Raw genomic sequence first — 27,976 nt, 5'->3', positions numbered from 1 at the left:
GCACACATTTTAGAAGCAATTTCAGTCCATTGAACCGTCTTTGCAGCAGACTTTACACGGCTGCCAAGTTTTGCAAAAAGTAGATCCTTGTGGTGTTCCACTTCTTTGAGTAAAGCAAATAAACTTGTTTGCCATAGTGCTTTCTCTTAGACAACGCTTTAGCCATTGTTCACCAACAGTTAGAACCACCGATTCTCCTACTTCAACCCACAATGGCCCTTAATTATTGGCATCCTCATATAATGTCTTACAAAATGTGTTGGGGGTGTCCAGGTTGTTGTCCATTCATTGATAGTTTAATTAATAAATAGTATTAAGTTTAGCAATCTATAAAAAGAAACACTCTACTCAAGTAATCGACCTTTACTATACCTTTGGCAAAACTCTACTATGTGAATTATAAATGATTTGTATTCAAAATGCAATTCAAATTGTTCAAATGGTTTTGTTGCTGTTAAGTGCAATTATAATAATGAAAAGGTAATTAAGCAATTTCCTATACAATGCCTTTTACAGTATTTTCTCACAATTTTGCCCATTCAGTTTCACGTATAGAATAAGCGAAGTATCCGAGGCTACCTTTCTTATTTCAATTTGAAAGCAAATTTGATTCGTATGGAATATAACAATGCGTGATAACTTGTCGTGAGACCTTTCCTATTTCCACTTACGCATTCGGGATATAGAAACAGGCAGCAGGAACACCTGTTAATCTTGACTAGTTAACTGAAACAAAAACCAGAAGACCCAGTAGCGCTCCAGGACCAGGGTTGGAAACCCCTGGTCTGTATTGTTGTCTTCTCAAACACATAGCATGTCAAGTATAGAGGATATGCTGGAAACATTCCATTTATTTGACGAGTTATCCTTGGCCTTCACAAGTGAGTACATCTTAAACTGACATACAGTAAAATGAGATTTTCCAAAGCAGTAAAATAGATTTCTATCATGAGGAGCCCACTAATGGGCACAACTTGGAAATAACCAGTTATACTGAAGTTGAACGTGACAGAAGCACCTGTTGATCATCAGACCTGTTGATAGGTACGTAGGCTGCGGCAGTGAAGTGACCTTCACAATTTGTTTTAGCAGAGACATTTGTTCGGTATTTATAGTTTGCCTTTTGGAGGAGGACACCCCAGGCATCCTAAATTATAAACAATAAGGGATTTTAAGATGACATTTTGCACATTATTGTTCTAATCACATATTTAATTAAAACAACATCTTCTGTGGTTGTACACAGAGCACAGATTGATTTGACACAGAATGACCCATGTATATTTCACTTTAAATGATTCACATGCATCATATAAGTACATTTCACCATTCAATGAAATATTCTATGGTTAAAGTAAAATACATACTTTTGACTCTCTTCATATAACACAACAGATATGTAGCACACACTCTATGTAAATTACATACTTGATATGTAACCAGTGATATATAAAAGCTGCATCTCTCTGTTGCAAGTCAGAGTGAGTCAAGATGAGCAAGACATCAGAATTGCATCAATGTATTCTTTGTCATTTCAAAAACAAAACAAAAAAAATGAAATCACTACCCTCCACTCAATGTTGTAAATCACATTAAATGAATTAGAGATCACATTATATTGATCTTAATGATATGTCAACATACATTTAAATTGATGCATATCTGAGTGACAATGAATGTAGGCGGACAATAGTCTCCCTGGAATCATATTGGTTCTAATTGGCAAGTTGGAGGAAGCCAATGAAATGGCAGATTAGCTACTCACTTGCGTTTGCATTCAAGTTATTTTAAGCAACAGATGAAGCTAAGCTGCTTGCCAGAAAATCCTATTTGATTTTATTGGTTGCCCTTAGGTATGCCATTAACTCATATTGAACAGCAATATACAATGGCCCCAACCATTATTCAGTTACCGTAAGTTTCAATAGTTACAGTCAAAAGTGTGACAGATAATAGCAACATTATTGAGTAAGGTTATTTAATTCCAATTTCATTTGACAATTAAACCTACCTGTAATTTATATCAAAATTTGTATTAATAGCTACTGTCTGAATAATTGTTGGTGTCGCTGTACCCAAGCAAGAACCTTTTAAGTTATACAATAAAAAGGTCCCAGATATAAATTCGGTAAGGATAGGGTTCTCAAAACAATGTACTTTAAATAAATAAAATAAAATAAAAAAACACACAAAATGACCAAGAAGAAACAACTTTCTAAATTAAAAGTATAAGCAATTTAATTTTCAGTTCAGGGTTTCCTACTAAAAATAACATTTATTATGGTGATTTGGAGTAAAGATTTTTGAGAGTCTAACCGCATGTCCTTTTTCAGTTTGGAATGGTGTTACATAAGTTATATGAGGCCGGAATTCAATCTAGGTTGATTTCAATCTGTACTGCTTGCATTGTTTACAGGGCTGTGTGAATCCTTCCCTTTAATGATTGTGTTATTTCCCTGTTCTATGGCAACACACAATGTAACTTTCTAGATTTGTGGTAAATATGCTTGTGTGTGTTTTAAGTGTTTAGCATGTTAAAGTACCCTTTTGCTGTGTTACAGTGGAAACAAGGAAACAGGCCTTACCAAGCATTGTCTCGGATTGTCTAAATTTACTTTGTTATGGACCATTCAGATTGGCTTTACAATCTTTAATATACATGTGAATGTTTAAACAATATGCATTGTTTTATGGAGGATTGCATAATATATATTGCTCGCATGACAGATTTACAGCCTGGAAATTATTATTAATGCATTCCTTCACACAACATGCACAAATGAGATTCTGCATCTAACTGATTATGGAGACTTGCTTGTTTCCAGTTTTACAATATGCAGGTTGCACAGTCAAATAATTTGCTCAGGGTCATGCATTAAACCTGTGTCTTGGATTAGACCCATCTTCTAGTCCAGTGGTACTCAACTCTAGCCCTCGAGATCCAATCAAGTCCAGGTTTTTACTCCAAGCAGGTTCTAATGTAGTTAATTGAAGCTGTTAAGAGGCAATTAACTAATTTAGGCACTGGAAATTGAGGGCCAGAGTTGAGTATCACTGCTCTAGTCCTTAACTACAACCACAATGTGATATATGTGATCCATGGTATGGACAGTCATTGCATTAAATTGAGGTGCTTCCTTGGCAGCAAAAAGGCAGTAACAGCACAAAGCATTTCTTCCCTTGAAGTAACAGAGTGTGGAAGTCATTGCTACTAGGAAAATTGTTAACAAAACTAAGGTATATCTCAGCTGTTGAGTAAGTTACAAAATAAAAAACAAAGAAATTAAAAACAGTAAAAAGTCAGCAGGTCCTTCCTTATCAGGGAAATTACTCCATTTGATCATTATAAAGTAAAACTTGAAAATGGAATAATGTATGGATCACAAGCTGTTGTTATACAATACAATACAGTATAAGTTTGTTTAAGACAGGGTAAGGCTTTTTTTTCATATTTGCTTGTACTGATTATCGAAATGGCTGTTGTTTGTTCTAAGTTTGACCATATAACCATGGTAACAGAGATAGATGGTAAACGTTTTCGGTTTGTGCTATCATTTGTGTAATCAAGGCAAAGCATTATTTGAAAGGGAATTTGGTAATCAGTAAGCTGGCTGTAGAGAAACATCAGCCTTTTTAAATGTGAAAATGAGTGCTGCCGTGCCTTGACGATTCAAACAAGGACCATTTGGAAATGCATGTGTTCACCAGACACTGAAGGGTCCTCCTGACCTTGGCTAGCTGAAAAGATGCAGACAGCCTCTGCAATGAGTGATCCTTGTGTTTCGAAAGCTCTCTGCAGTTTTCTCTTCACATGCTGAGTGCTGTTGACTGCTCCAGCTGATGCTGCAGAGACAGAAGTTGATTAGTGTAATGTAGTCACCTCAACATAAGGGGCAGTGCTTTGTTCAACACTAGCATATCACAATGTCCTTTTTTATTATAAAACAATATACTCATATTTAGAATATACATATATACAGTAGAATATAATATAAGGGTTCTGTAAAATACAAGCTTTCAGGTTCCTCTGATCTTGAATGAGGTGAAAATCACCAGGTATCTTACTATATTGTTAAAAATATATAGTTACATAAGAATAATTAAACAGCTGTAGCTAAATTTATTTTTGTATTCTTTAATTATTTCTTTTATAAATATTTTATTAAATGTAGAGTGTTGATGAGTAGACCAAACTTGTTTGGTTCAGTGTTTTGTGTTTGTCTATTTTGGCCACTGTGCCATTGTGTTTTGTAAAAGTCTTTTGTTTTGTTCAGTCTTTTTATTTATTATTGAAACGCGCAACTGCACTTCATCCTTCCCAGTACTTTGTGTGTCTCCTTCCTGGTCTTACATCACCCACAACATCCATGACAGGTACTTAAAATACTCATTTATCTGGCTTTTTACATATCCTCCCTGTCACAGATGGTTCTGGCACGTCCTTTTGTGCTATAAGTCATTAGATCCTTTTGCATGGAAGGCCTCGGTTGCAAGGGTGTGCGATTCTTTGATGGACCCAGATTCAGTAAAATGTGTTTGCCCACTGATGATGGGAATGAGAACGTAAAGACGGGAAACCAGCTAACAAGATTTAAGTTTGTGCAGGCTTTTAAGACTGTCACCGGCACCTGTGAGCAGAATCTGACTCACTGAGAGCAGAAACTGACCCAAGACTGTCACAGCTACTGGAAGCAGGCTGTTTTCTAAGAACACCCAGTTTAAATTGTGACCCGTCTTAACTGTAGGTGTTATTATTAATAATACAAGTATATCACCTAAAACAACACATGATACAACTTGTCTCACTCACAAATTTGACCATGCTTTAGTGTCCAGGAAATCAGCTTAGTATCATTTTATTCAAAGGAAAAACACATTTAGTCCTCGAATATCTAAGAGTAAAACAGCCATTGCTTGTATGCCCAACATGTGTGTATGTGTTCAGTGCTGCCCACAGAGGGGGACAACTGGGAATTTTGTCCCAGGTCCAGGCATTCCAGGGGGGCACAGCTGTGGGGACCGAAAATGAACGTGGACGGAACTGTATGAATTCTTCGATAGCGTTGTTCTGGATTCTAGCTGGACAGCTCATGACTACCTCCTCACATAGCAGTTCAAGCACACTTGGAGACTTTTTTGAGAGGCTAATGTCATCTCACAGGCCAAAAATTATTTAAAAAAAAAACAAAACAAGCTGAATCCTTCACAACAATGTCAGTCACCTCTCAGGGGACAATGGCAAATTGTTCTACTGTGACTGACTCAATAGGCAGTTTGCTATCACACCTATCAACACACATTTCTCTTGAGGTTATTAAAAGAGATCTTGTTCCTGAATGGATTTTCATCAAAGCATGTGAATAATAGACATTCCACACATCAAACCAGAGCAAACTTTGAGCAGGTAGGCGAGAATAGACCTGTGGCTAAAATGTCCACCAATGGGATGCAATGGTTGCTTTTTGTATGCGCACCTTAACCCTTTCAGTCCTGAATTATTTTTGACATCCCTTTTTAACTGTCAATCCAGCCTTGCTGCTCTTTGTAATACTGTTTTTCAGGCACCTCATTTCTTATTTGTTTTCTTTTTTAACACTTCCCCTGTTATTGTTGTTGTTTTTTTTTTCATTTTAGGGGGATAATAACACACTCTCCCCACTTGATTCACCAACATGAAGAGTGCTTAACTTACCTGTTATCACCAACCTTTATACCACACTAACTATTGTAACTCTAACCCTTCCCTAAAGCAACAACTAATTATGAAGACCAATACAATGAATGCTGGTAGCAGCTGTAGAAACCAAACTTCAATATCTTCGTTCTGGGACGAGCATATAAGACATTTACAGCTTTCACTGCATTTTATATTAAAAATGTTTATGCTGATTTCAAATGTAAGTATCAAACACATAAAACAAATACTAGACAAGGCATTTTAAATATTGTACAGATGATCAGTACTCCGAAAAAAACAAAAAACAAACAAAAAAAAACAACAACTGGTTTGTATTAGCAAGAGCCAACTGTACATGAGGTAGGGTTGATAAGAATACCCCTCTCAACGGTAAAGAGATGATGCCAAATCATTGCAGAAAATTGTACTTTGATACCCTGGCACCATTAAATTAAGGTAGAAAGCAATCCTATTTGTAATAACTGAAGTCCATATTTGAATAGAGATGGGGGACAGAACTGAATTTGGCACCAAGTATTTTTGTTATTAAAATACATACATTTCCAAAAATAAGAATAATCCCTGAGATAGGCATGGGTTTGACTACTATATAAAATAATTCAATAAATAGCAGTTTCAGAGTAGTACGTCATATCTTTAATTGGATTAGAGCAGTAATGAAGAGCAAGAAGTTAATTACAAGACAAAAAAAAAAAAAAAAAAAAAAAAAAAAGATACATATATTATGAGTAGTAGGATATATTTCTTTTAAAAAAGCATTTTTTTTTTTTATGCTAGTGGTTCCTATTAGTATTGCAGCATTTCATCACGAAAACAAATCATTAAGAGAAAATACAGGAGACAAGTCGTTGATGGAAACAATGTACTATTTGATATAGTTTATTAGGTTTTATAATTGAAACGGTAACATAATAAAATGATTTCCAGTGTGTATTCTTAGGACAGAATGAATCCTGTTTCTACCACTGAATGTAAATACCACTTTGTAAGCACAGGTTGTTTTTTTTTTTTTTTTCTTTCAATGATTTGGTACTTTGTATGAACCTGGTTGTTTCTGAGCTCTTTTCCTTGGTTAGGTGAATGCCCATTCTTTATTTTGAAAGCATTTCTCGGCTGTAGTTCTTGTACTGAGAAAAATAAAACATCACTCAGGATACAAGGATATATTACATTTTAATTATAGTGTTCCCTTTCCAAGATTCCATCTCAACTTAGATTTTTACTTTTTAAACACACAAAATGAAAGCAAATTAAGCTGTATAATGTTTAATGTATATGATTTATGGCAATGCATGTGATATGCGCTCATTATATGCTATAAAAAATATTATATTGCATGTTTTTAGCCAGTTAGGCTGCATGCAAAACACACAAACTAGCTAGGTGCTTTTGGTTATTCCATTATAAAAAAGAAAAAGTGTATCTATTTGCAAAATAGTAGATTTTCAAGTTAAAAGATATAAAGTGTGCTTTATTTTAGCCATTAGTGAGGGAGCGGTAAGTCCGGCCGCTGGACTCGACACATCCTGCAACGCTGCTGTTTCAAATTCTTGGATTTGTCAACCTCTGTGGAAAGGAAACAAGTATGTTTTGAGTTTGTCTTTAGTGGCATCAGCTGTTTAGTATCATGAACTAGTATTTTCAGACATATGCTAATTAACTTACTACAGGAATCTAATAAACTATCTAGAAGACCATCCAGCGTTAATCACATGAGAGAGAGAGAGCGACAGAGAGAGAGAGAGAGAGAGAGAGGACAGATATATTTATATATGCTCAGTAAATTTCTAATATACAATACTGTATATTAATGTTCCTTTAATGGTGTACTCAATTATTCTTAGGAACAATGCCAGTTAAAAGAAAAGGGTGTGCACTTAAACTGGCACTCATATAATAAGTTATACTGGATACACTTTTCTTTATATGTAGAATATAAAATTTCCATCATGGGGAAAATCCAGAGTGTGTTTTACTTCACATGCTTTTGTATTTAACAATGAATGCAAGAAATGTGAATACATTCAAAAGCCTGGGAAAAGCAAACAAACATTTCAGTATTTGGTTTAGACTAATACATTACATTCTACAGTACTACATATTGTGGAGATTGCTGTAAGCATGCTGTTTATTTTCACCTACATCTTGTTGGTTTGGTATTATTGAGCTCTTGGCTGGCTTACAAAAGGGAGTTGCGTGACGGCAGCAGTCATCAATCTGATAAACTATTCCTGAGCCATTTATATTAATTAATTAAATTAAGAAATATATCACAATATAGCTTTGTGTGCATGTGGCATTATGGGTGCAAAAGCACCTACTTTAAAAATGTAGAGACCTGAAACTGGTCCAGATTTTCCAGTCATAAAACCTGTGGCACTGCTCTTAATTTGTAACTGCCTGTCATTTTATATATATATATATATATATATATATATATATATATATATATATATATATATATATATACACACACACACACACACACACACACACACACGTACACACAGTAGGCTAGATCTGCCAGTGTTTTTTCTATGACAAATAGGCAGATCTGCCACTTTGGATGAATTTTCCTTTTCTACTTACCTGCGTTTTTGTTTGAAGAATTCCTCAGGGTGTATACACCTGAAAAATAAAAGGGTACAGTGCTAATCTGTGACATAATAGTGAATGAGTGCAGACATTAATTCAATATAAAAGGAGATAAACGTACCACTGTAAAAGGATAATGCTTTTGTTTGTGTGTGTTGCAGGGGGTGGCTAAAATTGCATTGAACATGTTGAAATCACTTACTCTTAAACTACTAGTGCATTGTTGGCTGAAATTATATTTGCTGTACATGAATGTCACTTTGAATTGTGTTAATTATTAACTGGAAGGTTTAATTTGAAAACTGGAAACATTTCAAGGAAATGGACTTGGACAAACATCCAAATTAATGTAATTGTATGTAGTTTTGTTGTCTGAATACCACGCAATGTGACAAATTTGAGAAAGCGACAGGGTTTTGTTTCAATGTCTGTGAAGATGCCAGTATAAATAAAAAGCAGGACAACCAATACAAATAAAAAATAGTGAGAATGTCAAAGAAAAATAAATTTATATCATACCTTTGTTAAGTTGTTGATTATGTTTGTATTTTATACAGCATCTTCTGTGTTTTCTTATCTTTCCTTAAAAATAGAAACATGTTTATTGCATACCAAGTGTCTTTAATTGATTAATTAAATAATTACAATGTAGTTAGACAGAGCTCAATGTTAAGTGTTAGCCACTTACTCTGTACATAAAGTTTAATTTCTAGAGTTCATGTGGAGTCTATTGTATATCACAATAAAGTAATTTTACTGTTGGTCTTTCATCATAGTATTGATATCTAATTGTGATTTTTCATAAGTTGTGCAGTGTTAACAGTATTGAAACTTTATGTCATCTGTAAAACAAAACAAAAAAAAGTTACATTTTTAGTTCTATAAACATCAATAATTACTGATCATCTGCCATGAATGAAGTGCAAAGCTAATAGTCTAACCTTAACATGGAAAATTATTCAGAAGCACGCCTGTACAAGACACCAAAATAATGTTCACTCAACTGCAGTGGCACTGCACTTTGTGTGTCTGTGTGTGTATCGTACCAACACACAATTGTAACATTTAGTTGAGGAATCTGCCATTAGTGTTTATACCCATGTATGAATTGTGTCTTAGTATATGTTATTGTGAAAAAACATATCTGACATTTATTGTCATTCAGTGTTATTGTTTCTAATATACATATATATATATATATATATATATATATATATATATATATATATATATATATAATATATATAACTGTTAATAACATGCTTCTAAATCATCAGCAGTATATCAAGTCTACACTGTAAAATTCAGAGAGGACCACATTAAATTAAGAAAATGTATATGAAGACATGTCGGGTATCTTAAATATTGACGACCAATCTGCTGGTGAGAAAGATTATATCTTATATATATATACTATATATATATATATATATATATATATATATATATATATATATATATATATATATAAAAGAACATAAGAAAGTTTACAAACGAGAGGAGGCCATTCGGCCCATCTTGCTCGTTTGGTTGTTAGTAGCTTATTGATCCCAAAATCTCATCAAGCAGCTTCTTGAAGGATCCCAGGGTGTCAGCTTCAACAACATTACTGGGGAGTTGATTCCAGACCCTCACAATTCTCTGTGTAAAAAAGTGTCTCCTATTTTCTGTTCTGAATGCCCCTTTGTCTAAACTCCATTTGTGACCCCTGGTCCTTGTTTCTTTTTTCAGGCTGAAAAAGTCCCTTGGGTCGACACTGTCAATACCTTTTAGAATTTTGAATGCTTGAATTAGGTCGCCACGTAGTCTTCTTTGTTCAAGACTGAACAGATTCAATTCTTTTAGCCTGTCTGCATATGACATGCCTTTTAAGCCCGGAATAATTCTGGTCGCTCTTCTTTGCACTCTTTCTAGAGCAGCAATATCTTTTTTATAGCGAGGTGACCAGAACTGCACACAATATTCAAGATGAGGTCTTACTAGTGCATTGTACAGTTTTAACATTACTTCCCTTGATTTAAATTCAACACTTTTCACAATGTATCCGAGCATCTTGTTAGCCTTTTTTATAGCTTCCCCACATTGTCTAGATGAAGACATTTCTGAGTCAACAAAAACTCCTAGGTCTTTTTCATAGATTCCTTCTTCAATTTCAGTATCTCCCATATGATATTTATAATGTACATTTTTATTTCCTGCGTGCAGTACCTTACACTTTTCTCTATTAAATGTCATTTACCATGTGTCTGCCCAGTTCTGAATCTTGTCTAGATCATTTTGAATGACCTTTGCTGCTGCAACAGTGTTTGCCACTCCTCCTACTTTTGTGTCGTCTGCAAATTTAACAAGTTTGCTTACTATACCAGAATCTAAATCATTAATGTAGATTAGGAATAGCAGAGGACCTAATACTGATCCCTGTGGTACACCGCTGGTTACCACACTCCATTCTGAGGTTTTTCCTCTAATCAGTACTTTCTGTTTTCTACATGTTAACCACTCCCTAATCCATGTACATGTGTTTCCTTGAATCCCAACTGCGTTCAGTTTGAGAATTAATCTTTTGTGCGGGACTTTGTCAAAAGCTTTCTGGAAATCTAAATAAACCATGTCATATGCTTTGCAATTATCCATTATCGATGTTGCATCCTCAAAAAAATCAAGCAAGTTAGTTAGACACGATCTCCCTTTCCTAAAACCATGTTGACTGTCTCCCAGGACCCTGTTACCATATAGGTAATTTTCCATTTTGGATCTTTGGATTATATATATATATATATATATATATATATATATATATATATATATATATATATATATATATACACACACACTAACCACAATAAGATAAATTGAGATTAAACATATAATTTGAAATGTCATTATGCAATTTGTCATTGCATTTGATACAGTTCAGAACAGGTCCTACTTAGGTAGAAAACATACTTGTCTCATTTGTAACGAAAGAACATCACAATACATTTTATTGTGTATTGACAAATCTCACTTGACTCATTTGACCTTGGCATCTCATTGGCAGGTTATTACTAAATCTGTTATTAGCCGCAGATATATTTTCAAGGCTTTGGAAGACCGCATTGATATAACATTATGAAATGCTGCTATTTTGTTGTGAAACATACAGTACATTTATTTTCAAATCAATACAACAACCAGCTCAAGAGTCTTTCATTAAAAAGTGAAACATTCATACAAGAACATGCATAAAAACCTGTGTGCTTGCATACCAATGTATTACTACAATGTGGTTATCCCAATACAGTCCTTAGTTGTAATATATACTGTAACATGCAACACTTTACTATGAGAAAGATGTTTTTGGACAAGGGCAATCGTTTAGTGTAACCCCCCCAAAAAAAAAAAAAAAAGTGGAAAAAGTGCCTTTTCTCTTAAATAGACCTGTGGTTCAACATACACGCATAATTGTCTAATTGTGAAGCTAAATGTATAATTAAAGGCTTGTCACTTATATACAATATACTGCCAATATATGAATTTATAGTCTCAGTACTTTTGATTTTATCATAATGTTGTAGGTTATATCTTAATTTAAAAAAAAAAAAAGGTAAATCAATTCTAATGTTCTTACCTTCAGTGGAAAGTACAGAGAAACAAAGCATTAACACAAGCACCAAGCCCACAATAGTCAACTTCCTCATATCGCAACTGGTATGTTTGATACTGAAAAATAGAACCTGTGTGCCACCTTTTACTTAAGCTATATAAAGGTTTCTTAAGACCCAACCCTCTTGTACCCTTCACTGATGACTCACAATACATACAGTGCAGATTGCCAGCTTACACTGTTACCGAAGACACTTCCCTGATAATATTAATTTTAAAAGAACCAGTGAGTTTCTTAGTTTCCTGAACTTGTATTTTAGATAACAATGGTGCAGACTGTGCTCTGGAACTAGTTTACTAAATGTCACCATTAAATGGACTTCACAAGAGCAACTGTTAAATGTGTATCTTGTTATACTGCTTCTGTAATGTTTGTATTGCTGTTCTGTCAACTTGCCCTATCTTATATTCACTACTTTCCCTCCCTAGGTCAACAATCAAATATCCAAATGCCAAGGACTAATGTATTTAATTTGGCTTTACTCTGTACTGTATGTATTCCAGTTTAACCATGTGGACTGGACTAAAGTTGGGGATTGGCTGATTGAGAACTTGTCCCTGTATTCTTTCATTAGAACTGGTAAAGATATTAGTTGATTAAATAAGGTGTTGCAAATGACCAATAATGACTAACACACTTTAAGCTTTACAAGCGCTTTAATAGAAGGTCAGAGTTGTTCATTTTTTGTTTGCTAACTTCATTGGGTGCTTTTTCGATTAAGGATTTGGATTAAATAAGGGCTTTGCAAATCTAGTCTGATGGGCCACTTTGGTGAACACACTTCTCTGAAGATGACCCTCTTTTTTTCCTGAATGTATTAAAGGTAGCAAATGAGGAAGCCTATCTTGTACAATGTAAATCACTTGCAGACTTGTCACAAACAATCAGTGCCTTCCAGGCTGTGTGTTCAGTGGACCTTAAATCTGTTATAATTAGGCTGTAAATGCAGTGATAAAGACACTAGCTGAAACATTTGTCTACTTAACTGTTCTAGTTTCTGATAAGTTTCACCTTGGGATCTGTGTTTTGTTACGAAGTCATGGGTGCTGTAAGTATCGAGCTATGACAATCAAGTTGCACAGATGTCACTTCAATAATAAGTGTTTACAAGTACCCAAACCTGTTTTAGGCAATTACTGGTTTACCTGTGCAGTGGATTTCTTTTAAAGGGCTTTTTTTTTTTTTTTTTTTTTTTAAATGCCAAATCAGATCTTATAGTCCAACAACAAATGTTAATTACATAGTTTTGAGCTGTTTTCCAGCAGTTACAATACTAATGTAATGGGAAATATGTAAAAATGGCCTGGCAAAACACACAACAGCACACTGGTAATTATATTGTACTAATTTGTAAATGGGTTTAACACAGATTCTATTGGTTTGTCAATATTACCCATGTGCTGCCATTGTCCCTGAGCACAGAACCAACGCATTGCTGCTGAAGATCATTTGGTTTTTATTAAGATGTGGTTTTTGCAGGAACAAGTTTAGGGGCTAGGCAACAGATTAGTAAAAGAAAGAAAAAATTCCAACAACTGGACCTGGTTTCTCAGAAGAAAAAAAATCAAACACGTTTAGGCATGTGAACATGGTTTATTCTAACACCATGTCTCTCATCCATTCCATCACACTCTGCATGCATTCTGTGTCTTATTTGTGCCCTGAAGTATTTCTCCAGTGGGAAGTGAATTTTGGACCTGCACCTCAAGCATGGGGCCAAAACTGTTAGAGCATTTCACACATAACAAAGTGTTCATTTGGAGATATGACGTAAAAAAAATGTGAGTAATCTTGTAGGGGAATAACTGCATAGAACCATTCCTGTACATGTTTGCTGCTACTCTGTACTACCATTATTCAGAGTTATATGCTTTAAAACAATTTGAGTTTATGAAATGTAAATTGCAGGTACATGTCACTGAAAACCAAACTGTGGATGGTGTGACAACTGAGCTGGCTCCAGCTTATCTATTAATTACCCCGAGCTGCTGGTTCCAGCTTATCGGTTGATCTTTATTTACCTCGTAAATACCTGTCCCCCCTGTTGTTGTTCCCCCAACTGAGCTGGCTCCAGCTTAATGGTTGAAAGGGAAACTACCCTGTCTCTCTGTAAAGGTATAATTACTGTATGCTACCTCTGTATGGCAGAACACTGCTCGGGCTTCCTAACACTGATGTGTTGAGCTGTTCTCGTTTGCGCAAACTAATAAAGCTTTATATCTCCGAACACCTGGTGCAGTTGGCTCCTTAAAGTTGCGGACCTGAAAAGTTCCACGACAATCTTCAACAACATTATATACAAATTAACCAGAAGGCTAAATATTAGATTTACAGACAATGTAGGTCAAATACAAAGACCTAACATGGTGCACTCTTGATAATTTATTTAGACTTTTCATCAAAATGGAAACCACCAGTAGCTTATAACTATTGTTCATCATATCGTTGAGTTTACACAACCCCACTGTAGTACCAAAACCCACAACACCCCTTCCTTCTTGGTATTTACCTTGTTGTTACTGGCAACTGTCCACTTCAACAAGGTCAGGAGCAGGAAAAGGGGATTTACATTAAATTCTGAAACAAAAGGGCCAGATTTGTAAAGCATTTGAGAGGGTATGGAACATCCCTTTCCCTTTGAAAAACAAAAACTAGCCAGTTATTCAGTGGAAATGTGATTTTTCCAATGACCTAATCTTGAGATTGAAGGCATCCTATCAAGAACATGAGAAAACACAGATAGCAATACCAGGAAGGGTATATTATATTACATTAAATCAACAACAGTAACAAAAAACAACATGAATCTTTTTGATTGATGTTGGTTCTTGGCCTGCTAACAAATTAGAAAACTAAACTTCGGCAAGAAAAAAAAAAATATATATATATACATATATTTATATTTGATTACAGTCATCTGAAGTTTTAGGGCAGTCATTTTAAAACATCTGCTATAATCCTGCTCAGCAATGCAAAGCCCAATAAAAATCAGTAACTATTAAAAAATAAATAAATAAAAAACAAACAACATTTTAAGATTTAGGAACTTTAGGTTCTCCCACTATTAACTGAAGTAAAAAAACAAACAAAAAAAAAAAAAAAAAAAAAAAAAAGGAGCATACTAGGCTTGCCATGGAATTTGAACATTGTGCCACAACACTGAAAACCCCCTTCAATTCTAAACACATTTTTAATATTAGTAAAAGCATACAAGATTGATAGGCCAGTAATCAAAATTTGCTCTACTAACTCACTGTCACAATTGTCATGCTTAAACATTTGCAAAACAAAAACATATTGTACACACTTCCTGGGCTAAAACGCAAAACTCAAAGGTTTCACCAAGAAAGTAATGACAATGTGTTTATAGTTTAATAACTGCAATTAACAAGAATTAATTCTAGTTTGAATTACAAGACCTAATCATCAGGTTGCATCAACAGGTTGCGTCGTACTAAAGACTTTGCTTTAGTGCATGCTTCCCATTAGGGGCGGCATCCTAGTGATAAACCAGAAACGGGAGTTTATACAAACAGTTAACAGCAGATGAAGATATACTTAAAACAGCAAAAGGGAGGATAATACATATTTTATTACCCTGTATTTCTAAGAAAAAGTTACAAAGCTAAAAATCTGTCTTCCAACTGCATGCGATCATTCCAGTAAGATGTTACAGCACACTTTCCATGAATTAGCCACCCCCCCCAAAAAAAGTCACATGGTTTTATTTCCGTTTGCTGCCACCACCATTTGCAAGAATGGTGACCACTCTGATGAAGATGTTCAGTGTGTCAGTGTATATTCCCAGACATCTATTTAAATAAAAAAAAAAAAAACCACTTATGAAATAACAATCACAAAAGTGCATAATATAGCTCTAATTCTGTTATCTACAAAATAGAACCAGTGCATGCGTTTTGTGTAGGGTGTCTCGTATTGTATACAAGACGAAGTGAAGCAGGGCTCTGGCTTCAAGCAATGCAAAATGATGTACTATATACAAGCCCCTTTTAAAATCCCTTTTTTTGATGATTTAAACCAAGTATGCATTTTATGAAACCCTTTTCATCTGTTTCAGGTGGTAAAAACTTTTCTGTTTTAAACAGTTTTTAAGGTGTAATTTGTCTCTGTCATTAGCAGTTTGAGACATTTTTAACTGAGCCAGAAGCTATGCTCTTATACTTACGAATTGATGGGATCGTATTTCTGTACTCCGTAGACAGGATAAGATTCGGCACGTTTGATTACTTTCTGTGTGTCGTACAACAGAAACATGCCAAACAGGATCAGACCACCATAAATAGCAACAGAGTAGAGACCTGCTCCAAAAGCTGAAGTAGGAGGCAGGAACATTGATCCTAAGGAAACAGTCAAACAAAGATTTTTATAAGATGACTATTTTATTTGAAATCAATTTTTACAATAAACGTCTTGGTTCTTTTTCTGGACATTCTATAACTTGTTTCAGCATCCTGCATTCCTCCAGATGGCAATGTCAAACTGACGTTAGAATGAAATACGTTCTTTTTAAGCTTTAAGTTTCACTTAAAGAAAAAAGGAGATGGGCATGACTGAAAGCTTAAACTGCCAAATCATTTTAGCCCTTTGTGACATTTTAATAATAGAAAGTTTCTCTTACGCAGCAAAAACAGAATGTCGACAGAGAAATGTTCCAAAGAAAAAAAAAAATTCTAAATTACATGAAGTGTGTGGACTGGAAACCAATCATAATTTGAAATCTGATTTAAATTAATTTGTAACCAATGGTGACCAACTCATTTCTGGCTCTGGGTCAACTATACTGCAATTTTTCTAATGCTATCTATGCTAACTACTAGTTTTGTAGTATCTGCTGGCAAAATAACCTCTTCCTCATAGCTGCAAACACTGCTTTGCCATTTTCATTAGGAATTCTCCAACAGTTTACTGCTTTGTCAAGAAAACTGGGTGGTAGGAAAAAACAAGTTCCAAACCATCATTCATAAAGCATTTTCCACTTGAAATCTGAAATACCATTGTATACTAATAAAGAAAATAATCTACTCACCAATTGATGAAGCAAAAACCAGCCCCAAGCCCACAGCCAATGGACCTCCCATGTTCAGGAACTTCTCACTAGGGGCACACATTGCCACAGTTGAAAGACCTCCCACAATACCAGCGGTGTACCAGGCAGCACGGATCAGCAGAGGACCTCCAAGAAGAGTCACTGGAGCCACCACGGCACCCATTACACCTTCATTTAAAAAAAAAAAAAAAAAAAAAAAAAAAAAATACAAAATGATCTCATATTTCCCCCGTGCACTTAATTAGAACACCTACTGGTGGATTACTTTATCTAAGGTACCATTTGGACAACTAAAATGACATTTTCAGTAATGCAATTGTTTTTATTTATTTTTTTGTTTAAACCAAACTATCCTTCCACAAGTACAACCAAGGTATGCAACAAAACACTGAGAATTTATTTAAACAATTTTAGCTTTCCATTTATCTTCCCTTACTTAATGGTTGGTGTGGCTGCCCTCTTGTGGTACAGTAAGAAGGTACAACTGGTATTCAAGACATGAACAATAAAATAATAACTGGTTTACAAAATGTAGTCAGAATAGATTTTTTTTTTTTCTTTTAACAAACATGGAACATGTTAGGTTGTATGTTGCCTATCATTCTTTTTGTGGGTAGAGCTCTTATTTGTACATTCATTATTTTAACTGCTTCATACAAAGACAAATTACCTGAGAAATGAAACTTTGTACGCATAAAAAAAAAAAAAAAAAAATGAGAGCAGACTTTTCAATTCGGTGTAATACACCTAAACTTTATTACAGGATTCAGGAAGCTCAGACACAGTATTAACACTTCTTTTTTTTTTTTAAATTAAGGACCACTTTTGCAAAAGCCTTTTCTGGGGGTCAGTGGTTACACTTCTGATTAGCAGAATACAATACACTCCTTGAGTCTAAGGCACATACCTGGGATGGCTTTAATTAATTTTGACTAATGCGAGGCAAAAGCTGAGGGATCCCACACAATCAGAACTAATTAATAATTAATAAGCAGAAATGAAAGTGAAGAGAAGTAAAATAAAAAAAAAATACAAAGCTGAAAAAAGTGGCAGGAATCTTGGATCCACTGCCATGTTGGATTTTTTGCTCACAAACCCAAACTGAATGAAGTTAAGATTCAGATTACACCTGAAATTAGAATGTATATCAAATAATAAGTGAATTTTAACTGCTGGTTACAGAAACCCATTGATGCCAAAACTTGAGTGAACAAAACAGCATGTCTTTTCTTTAATGTTCTTGTTCATTTGGATCTCAAATGCAGCTTGTCTACATCAGAAAGTCATTCCCTTTTAATTGTTAAAGGTCAAAAAAGAACTATGTACACTTTCAATTGTTCTTGTTAATTTCTATTTTCGTGGCACCTTCCTTTGCATCCTCTTTTTTGAGCTTTAATAATAATAATAATAATAATAATAATAATAATAATAATAATATTGTTGTTATTATTAACACCTAAACATTGAACCTACAAAAGAAGCCACACAAAATACTTTCAGTGCGGGCACACAAGGCAAGAGCTCTTGAACTTGAGCTAATCATCCACTAGTTTGCGCTTATTTGCAATACTAAGCATTTAATATTGTAAATGTTTATTTTAAAAGCACAAAGTTGACATTTTATGTTACCATGGAAAAAAAGTAAGAAAATAGTGCTTATAAAAACACACACTAATTGCTTATCATGTAAGTTTAATAAAAATAATGTTTAAACTTTAAAAAGGGTCCTTGCACAACTAAGTATTTATTATGTCAACATGTTTTCTGCAGAGAATATGGCTTTCCAACACCTTGTACCCTCTTGATCCATAATCAGGGGTTCACATACAGTGCCTACAGAAAGTCTACACCCCCTTTCAAAAGTTTCACCTTTTGTTGCCTTATAACCTGGAATTAAAATGCATTAAAATAATTGTTGTTTTCATTTATCTACACATTCTACTCCACAACTTCCAAGTGAAAAAAATATTCTAGAAATTTGTAAAAAAACAAAAACTGAAATAGCTTGGTTGGATAAGTGCCCACCCCCTTTGTAATAGCAATCCTAAATTAGCTTAGTTGTAACCAATCGCCTTCAAAGAAAAGTTGTAACCAATCGCCTACAAGAAGGAAGACATTACTCAAGAAAGCCCACCTTGAATCCTGTTTGAAGTATGCAAAAAAAAAAAAAAAAAAAAAAACCTCAGGAGATTCTGTAGCCACCTGGCAAAAAGTTTTGAGGTTTGACGAAACTAAAATAGAACTTTTTGGCCTAAATGCAAAGCATTTAGTGTTTGGTGCAAACCGAACGCAGCCATCACCCAAACAACACCATCCCTACTGTGAAGCATGGTGGTGGCAGCATCATGTTATATTAATGTTTCTCATCAGCAGGGACTGGGACACTTGTCAGGCTAGAAGGGAAAATGAATGGAGCAAAGTACAGAAAAGTCCTTTAGGAAAACCTGCTGCATTCTGCAAGAAAGCTGAAACTGGGACGGAAGTTCACCTTTCAGCATGACAACGACCCAAAGCACACAGCCAAAGCTACACTGGAGTGGCTAAGGAACAAAAAGGTTAATGTCCTCGAGTGGCCCAGTCATAGGCCCGACCTAAATCCAATCGAAAATTTGTGGCATGACTTGAAGATTACTGTCCATCAACGCTCCCCAAGGAACTTGACAGAGCTTGAACAGTTTTGTAATGAAGAATGGTCAAATATTGCCATATCTACGTGTGCAAAGTTGGTAGCCGTCTGCAAGCACTAATGGGGTTCGTAATGTAAAAACAACTGTTAATGAAACTGGGCCTTTTTTAAAAAAAAAAAACAAACAAAAAAACCCCATAAAAATACAAACCTCACCAACTGTCACACGTGTTAGCCTAACTGCTTAAAAAAATGAAAAAAAAAAGACACACACCACCACACATTGGGAACATTCCCCTTCCCCCAGATCTGCAATGATCACATCAACAGCCAATCAGCAGAGATTCTCTGAATAAGAGAAACTCTGATGTGCTCAGTTAGATGAATGCTCAAGTTTTATGGGACTAAGACATAAAAGGGGCTTATGTAAGGATATGCATAGTACAGACAATTGCGGCTACAAAATCCAAATTGCCTAGCGGTCAGGCAATTATTTTTCACTGAGGCCTATGTATGCTTAAGAACAATGTAAAATTACCCAATAGGCACAAATAATGAGCTCTTAATTACTCCCTTCTACAATGGTCTGCACCTTGTAAGAGGAGATGCAATGTTCTGGAGGGTCAGCAATTGCCAAAGTGCAAGGCAAAATCCTCCTTGCATATCAGTATGCTTGCGCCCACTTAGTATTCCAGATCCCCGCCCAATTTCCTGCTCTTTTCTTCAACTGAATACATTTCAATCTAACTTAAATTGATTAATGATGGCAAAGTGCTAATTTGATAGCTGGTGCAGAATGCTTGGTGAAAACCATTCTTTACATACGCTGCTAAAGTCCCACTGATTCTGGCCGCAACATGGGTGTTTTGCACCTGCAAATCACTTTGCACGTATCCTTACATCAGCCCCAAAGATTTTAATAATCTAAAAATATACCTGCATACAACATCCAGGCAAGGTGTTTGGGAACTGGGCTCTGGTCATAGGATATTGACCTGACTAACATTCCTGCTCCTATCATGGCTGCAAATGTTGCACCTATAGCCTAGAAAAAGAAAAAAAAATGAAAAAGAAGAGTTTACATTCTGGCACAGACATGCAATACATAATTATATGACATGTTATTCCTCAGGAACACTGAACTACCACAACAGCGGACATTTTAAAGCATTTAATAAATATTGAAGTCCAAGAAACACACATTTAGATTAAGATATTAACACTTGCAAATAGTAAGAAAAAGCTAACAGATTTGAATTCTAAGCCCAACTCACAGTTCAAATGTTCTATATGGTTTGAACATGTAATGTCAAAAATCAGTGAATTGCACTACTAATATTTCAATTTACATTGAATATAATCATTCAATCCCCTGCAACTAAAACAGCAGATTTACTGTTTTATTGTTATTTTGATTAACTATTTGGTATAGTCAAATGTGCATACAAGATAAAACACAATTCCTAAATGTGCAGTACAAATTAAGATGAAACCGACAGTAAATCATGTATTCAGTAGATGGCATGATCTACTCCAGAAGTAGAATGGCTATTACAGTTTTAAGTTCCGGCAATCTGGTCTTATCTCCATTTCAGAACACTTGCATGTTTTATTTAAACTGTAGAAAGTGCAGAGGTGTTTTAAAAAGCACCTTTTTGTGGCAAAAAATCTGAACTGCTTAATCAAATTGTCAATGTTCCCAATAAGACTTTCATTTAGTTAGCTACTGTGGCTAAAGTAACTTAACATTTTTTAGCCACACTGAAAAAACTTAGGCCACTTAACAATACTACAAACAAGTGATAAACATACTGCTTCAGCAAGGCAAAAAGATGTGTACTTTATTTGAAAACACATAGATATTTAAATGTAAAACACTAACATTTACTATACACATAAATATTATATTTAATTTGCACTATAACTGATTCCCATTTAATAAATGCCAAACTTAGTCCCACGTGAAAAATGTCATTACAGATTTCCTAAATTCTGAATAATTTATTTATTTCTTTAGTTATTTAGTTCTTTCACCTGGGGCTACTGACAGTAATATTGCACCGATTATGACATTAAAAGTCAATAAATCATAATGAGACGAATCTTCCTTTTTAAAATAATAAATGTGTTTATTATTTTATTAAATTGTTCCCCTTTCAAATCTACTCTGCTACTATTTCCAAAATATATTTCTGCACATTTTGAAGAGACAGCAAAAAAAAAAAAAAAAAAAAAAAAAATAGCTGTGATCGATATTGAGCAAACACATTTTAACTGAATCTGCGTCCATCAAAGAACTACACACCCTTGCAACCTAGGCCTTCCATGTAAAAGGATCTAATGACTTCTAGCACAAAAGGGGCGTGCCAGAACCATGTGCGAGTTTGTTTATTATTTAAAGCAGAAGATTAGTTCAGAGACTGTAGACCCCACCAAACATTTCGTATGTGTTGTATGTGATCCATGTGCAACCACTGCTGGCAGTGTCATGTGAGCTGTTCAGTGTGTTGATATCTAAATAAATCTTGTTTGCCTGCGGGGCGTATCAACTTCAACCTCCGTCTTGATCTCTTGCCTGTTACTCAGCAGCGAATACACACACCCAGACTGCGACCTTGTCACATGCATTAATACCCTGTATCTCTCTAAACAAGGGATTAAGGGGAGCTCCCTAATAAAAGCTGAATCTTAAAACAATAATTTTGTGAATATAGCAATTGTTGCAGCTGTATATCATGGTATTTAAAACAGAATTCAATTTATCTGACTTTTCACATATCTGCACTTACTTTGGTCGCACCATTCGGATACGCCACGGACTGCTGTATCTGAAGAAATCAATTTATTTCTATTTATTTTTTACAGAATGAATGCAACGAATAGCCTTGCCTCATTCATATGGGTAAAAGATTACACTGTGTGGCAGAATGTTCTTACCAGCCAAGAGCCCCTCATCATCAGGTTCATAAGCATTGGCGATCTGCTGACTGCTACAGCAGACAATGCTGTCATCCCTACACTTCCTGCAAAGTACATGTATGTAGAGTGGATTCTGTCTTTCACATACTGAGGCCAGATACTATTTGGGGGGGAAAAAAAGGAGAAAATTAACTAATGAAACAGTGAACTACCTATAACAAGTTATCATGCAAGTCATGTTTGTAGTACTTGCTAAACCATTTACATTCTGATCAAACACCACAAATGTTCCCTGATGCATTGTTTTTTCTTTCTTTCTAATATTTCAGGTATTTAGTTAGGAGCACATGCAGCCTCTTTATCTGCAGCTTATCCGCAATCAAAATACCTTCTGTTTTGTAGTGGTTGCTGTGGTTCAAAGACAATTTGGTCTCCGTTAATGGGATTATATTTACTTTACTTACACAGCTTTTTCAATGGCACCAATTTCATTTGACATCCCCAATCCATAGTAACATAAAGCACCAAGACCAATTACAGCTCCTCCAGCAAGGGCCATTCTTCCCATATTATCAACTAAAAGAAAGAAAAAAAAAAAAAGATGTGTTTGAAATATATTACATGTACCTTAATATTATTGAAACGACCAGAGGTTAAAATAATGTGGAATTGAACTGGTTAATTTTTACAAAACAACAAATAAAGTTTTTGTGAGAGTCAGACACCAACTAAAAGCATACATCTGTATCACTGATATAGGCAGAGTTTTAAAATATGGAATACAAATAGTGTACCAAATATGAAAAAAAGACTAAAGAATGTGGTCTGTATCATCTGTATGGCAGAACCTGAAACACTGCTATTGGAATTTAACTGAGCAATTCATAAAATATAGCTGTGTACCAAATGTGAAGACAATAACTCAAAGTGCACTTTCAATGTCATGTCAAGGTGACATTTGACACACAAATTACATTAATATATAACCTTTTCTTTTGTAAAATGGCTGCCACAAGAGTACAGTTTCTTGTATGAGGCCCACTGGACTCACGGATCACAGTTGTGTATAGGATTATGAAACCAATATGTTAGTGTTAAACTAGGTCTTAATCTGGAAACCAAAAAGTAACAAAAACCACAATATAGCAGCCAAATTAAGTCACACATCAAAATGAACGGCACTGAGCAAAACACACAATAAGTAAAGTAAAATAAACAAACATACATACATATAACAATCATTGAAAACTAGGGGAAAAAAGAAGCAAACACTAGCGCATTTACATTAAACCAGGATAAATACTAAATGGGACACACACATACAGAGTGATATTATGCAAACCAAAGATCTTACATTTAATTGCAGTTTCCATTGCTGGCTTAAAAGCTGCCTCTTTGATTCCTTCTTTAGCTGTTTTACCATGCCGGAAACCAAATCGAGCTTTGGTGGCATATCCCTGGAAGAGAAACCTCTTAGACATAAATCCTAGGGAAGTTTTTTGCCTGGTAGCTTCTCATTAAGTTTGGTATGGTGATTCAAATTTAACATATTGAGATGTAGTGATGGCTTGCATACTGCAGAATTGCAAAGCATTTGCCTATTTGGGCTGTCCAGCCAAGTTATTTTATCCTTGTGTATTGTGCCGTATGTTTTTTAATCCAATGTGATGGTTAAAAAAAGAAAAAAAAAAAGAAGTGTCAATGCTCTGAACTTAGTTTGTCACTGATTTCTAAGTATTAAATCTGTGTTTAAAAAAAAAAAAAAAAGCCTTAAAAAGCCTTAGTGAATTAAAATAAGCATTTACACACCTGGTTGAACTGCTGTAATGGCTGACTGGTCTTCAAGCCGAAATTTCTTAGAGCTGAGGATTCCTGGATGAATGCAGAGCGCAGACCAAGGGCTGGTAGACTGCGCAAACATGACAGCCTTGTCACCAACATTATGGCAAAACTAATTAAAAATGACGCTCTCTGTAAAAGAAGCAAAAGTAAAAACGAGTCAAACTGACGAAGCTTCTTTTTTAGATAGCATGAAATCACAAACCATCTCCTGAACTCCATCTCCAACTATAACTTTATAAAACTAGTGACGCACAAAGTGATCAGTTGCAAATTCTGATACAGTTACCAACAAGAGCTGGGGTATTTACATATTACTAAACATCCAGCATGTAAAGGTGCACAGCTTTATAGTAATTCGTCTTATTTAGGACTGAAGAAAACAATTAAGTTTTTTTTTATTTTTTTTTTTATATATAATCTAATTTATACCAGTGTACAAGTTTCACTTTCCACGGTTTCTCAAAGTCTTTTTTTAAGTTGGGGGGTGGGGTGTATTTTGTTGCCTGAACGTCTTAGATTGTGCTAGATAAATTCAGCTGGGAGTTTTTGGGCCTGCTCAGTTAAGAAATACTAATCACTTTTTTATTTTTCCCCCCCTCTTTGAGCTGTGGCCTGGCAAAGGTCAACCTAAAGTATAAAAGTGACCCCGAGCAGAAAAATCCCCCGGGGCTCAACTTAGATGCTACCGTTATGTGTAGCACCTCATTCGACTCCTAATGAATAGAGCTTTCGAGAAAAAAATACCAGCAGCACCTAACTCACGTTTGGCAAGCTGCCAGACGGAGGGCAAGTGACGAGTTTTATTCAAAATTTAGCCCAACCCTTTACTCTGTAGGGGATCCTTAGGGACCACTCTTCCAAATGTTGTTAAACACTTTTGGTTTCAAGTCCCTTCATTGCTCATTAACCCCCTCTGCAATTAGAATTTTTGGTATTTCTATCAAGTTTAGGCTAAAATATCTCGCATGGGGGGGGGGGGGTTCCTCCAACAATCACCCAAATATATTTTTGGATAGATGTTGATGAAATCTACAAGAATCAAGCAAAACATTTTGGTATCTGTGGACTTTGGATTTTTGAAGTTGCATTTGTCATGCATTCGAGCACTGCTTATGGACACTTTTGTGAGGTTAAAGTACTACATAGTCCTAACCGAACTGGTGTTATTCTACAATTTTGCATTGTCTGGGGTTAGATCTAGAGTAAAAAGTGACATGGTGTGCTTCCAATGGCATTAGCTTGGTTCTGAGGGGATATGAACTTGCATGTGGAACTTATAGATTTATTTGTTACAGTGACACATTTGAAACTGATAGAAAACACAAAAAATAGAGTAAAAGTTGCATGCAGAACGTGGTTGGTTAAGAACTGCTATAGAAACCACACATCACAAAGTTCAGCTAGTGCCACTGGAAGCACACCATGTCACTTTTTAGTCCAGATTTAACCCCAGACAATGCAAAATTGAAGAATAACACCAGTTCGGTTAGGACTATGTGGTACTTTAGCCTCACCAAAGTGGCCATAGGCAATGCTCAAATGCAACTTCAAAAATCTGCCATAAATAAAACTCGTCACTTACCCCTTGTCGGTAACTTGCCAAAAGTGAGTTTTGTGCTTCTGGTATTTGTTTCTCGAAAGCCCTATTGATTTCGAGTCAAACGAGGGGCTACACATGAAGTTGAGCCCTGGGTAGTTTCTCTGGTCAGGGTTAGTTTTTCACTTTGGGTTGACGTTTCCCAGGTCACAGCTCGATGGAGAAAGAAAATTAATAAATAAATAAAAATAATGATTAGCTTTTCTGAACTCAGCGAAAACCCTCAGGTGAATTATTCTAGCAAAATCTGAGACGGTCAGGCAGAGGCTCTGGTTCAGCTGGTATGGAATGACCCGGATACCGTGATTTTTTAAATTCTAAATATGCGTTGAATCACAAGTGTCGGTAAATACAGCCATATTTACAAATCAATATTTTGTAAAACACCGTCGAATGAGTTTTAACGCAGATTAATTAATTACGCATATTGCATATGTAACGATTTAACGCAGCCATGTTATATGGGGCCGACACTGTGAATCTCACAGAAAATGTGGCCATTTTCTGTCTAACCAATTTCATGGTTTATGTTCCTTGAGGTTTCGTTGAGAACTCTAAACAAAACTAGTACAATACAAAACAAGTAGCTACCCCTCAGAAATGCAAGGTATACACAGTACTTTTGCTTTGCTGATATCTGTTTATTCCAATAACACATATGTAATGCATTTAGTAAATAACAACCCATACCTTTTAGCTAATGTGCGTGTTGTTTTGTCGTTTTGACAAAAAAAATCACCTTTCTTGCGCACTCTGGTGTAACTGACAGCAACCTTCCTGAAACTTCTGGGCTATTACGTCAGAGAGAACGCGCCACCGTATTGAATTGTGGGATTTGAAGTTTTCTTTTTCCGTTAAGATTTCTATAGCTTCCAAAATCTTTAAAGCAAGAGTCTCATTTATACCATCCTCTGATTTATTTTATTATTGCCCTTAAGTGGCATTACTTAGTTCCCATCAGATCCAATTCAATTTATCACTATATAAACCATTATTTATGAATAGTCCAGTTATCATTTGAAAATTAGAAACTGAAATTCATTTTTTGGATCTTATTATTATTATAAAATATAAGCGCCTACACGAATGCTATATATATAGGAGTATATATATATATTATATTATATATTCCATATATTACTTAAGTTCCCATCAAGATCTTATATAAACTATATATAGAAACTGAAAAATTCAATTTTTTGGGATTTTTATTATTATAAATATAAGCGGGCCTATATAATATATATTATTTATTATATACTAATAATATATCATAAAATACTTCTCACTGATAGTTTTTATGCACACGTATGCACATGCGCTAATACTCGCATAGGCGATTGTATATTTTATTGTTAGGGCCAAAGCTCTTCTGTATACACAAAATGGTCAACTCCATCGATTTAGCATTGCAATTTCCGTCCCAGCCGAAGCGGTGCAGATGGCGAGTTTTCGCCTACCTCTATAATGTAAAGTCTGCCTTACTTAGAGACTTTACATTCTAGATATACAGATTAACATTCATGAGAGCAGACAATTTCTGACAGCACTGTAGCGATAAAAAGCTCTTCTCAGGCAAATTGAAAACATCGATCGTAGAAATAATAACACATATGTGTTAAGGTGGGTATCTCTAAATAAATCCAGATGAATCTTGCTAAAAAATGCAATCGTTTTCAAAATAGAGAGCTTGGAATAGGTAATGATGCAGGCTTTACATTATAGAGATAGGAGAAAACTCGCAACTAGAACTCTATGGATTCCCAGGATGCACCGCTTCGTCTGGGACGGGAGTTGACCATCGTGTGTATATAGAAGATCTTTGATAGGGCCCAACCAAATTCACAATTCAACATTTTGTGTACTTTTATCCTATACTAAAATCCAATCCAGTTATATGTACCGTTACAGTTTCCTGATGCGATTGTTAGCTTGCTTCAATTTAAAAAATAAAGTTTATGTTGCACAGGACAGGATTTATTGGT

General features: G+C 35.1%; 1 protein-coding gene across 2 annotated transcripts; it reads right to left on the bottom strand.

Annotated features, from left to right (window-relative positions):
• Nucleotides 1–14,830: 14,830 nt before the first annotated feature.
• LOC121322081 (growth hormone-inducible transmembrane protein-like) lies at nt 14,831–26,793 on the bottom strand. 2 transcript variants are annotated; one of them, XM_041261585.1, is made up of 10 exons: nt 26,682–26,793; nt 25,977–26,144; nt 24,362–24,523; nt 23,907–24,009; nt 23,017–23,128; nt 22,571–22,712; nt 20,570–20,678; nt 16,987–17,175; nt 16,126–16,297; nt 14,831–15,751 (listed from the first exon to the last, which is right to left on the bottom strand). In XM_041261585.1, the coding sequence occupies exons 3-10, from the start codon at nt 24,491–24,493 to the stop codon at nt 15,664–15,666; spliced, it is 1,047 nt and encodes a 348-aa protein (XP_041117519.1). In that variant the 5' UTR covers nt 24,494–24,523; nt 25,977–26,144; nt 26,682–26,793; the 3' UTR covers nt 14,831–15,663. The 2 variants fall into 2 exon arrangements, with proteins under 2 accessions (XP_041117519.1, XP_041117518.1); XM_041261584.1 differs by lacking the exon at nt 25,977–26,144.
• Nucleotides 26,794–27,976: the final 1,183 nt, after the last annotated feature.

This window comes from Polyodon spathula, chromosome 10, assembly GCF_017654505.1.
Source record: "Polyodon spathula isolate WHYD16114869_AA chromosome 10, ASM1765450v1, whole genome shotgun sequence".
Taxonomy (NCBI): domain Eukaryota; kingdom Metazoa; phylum Chordata; class Actinopteri; order Acipenseriformes; family Polyodontidae; genus Polyodon; species Polyodon spathula.
The sequence above is the reverse complement of the archived record's forward strand: the minus strand, read 5'-3'. Positions and strand labels throughout refer to the sequence as shown.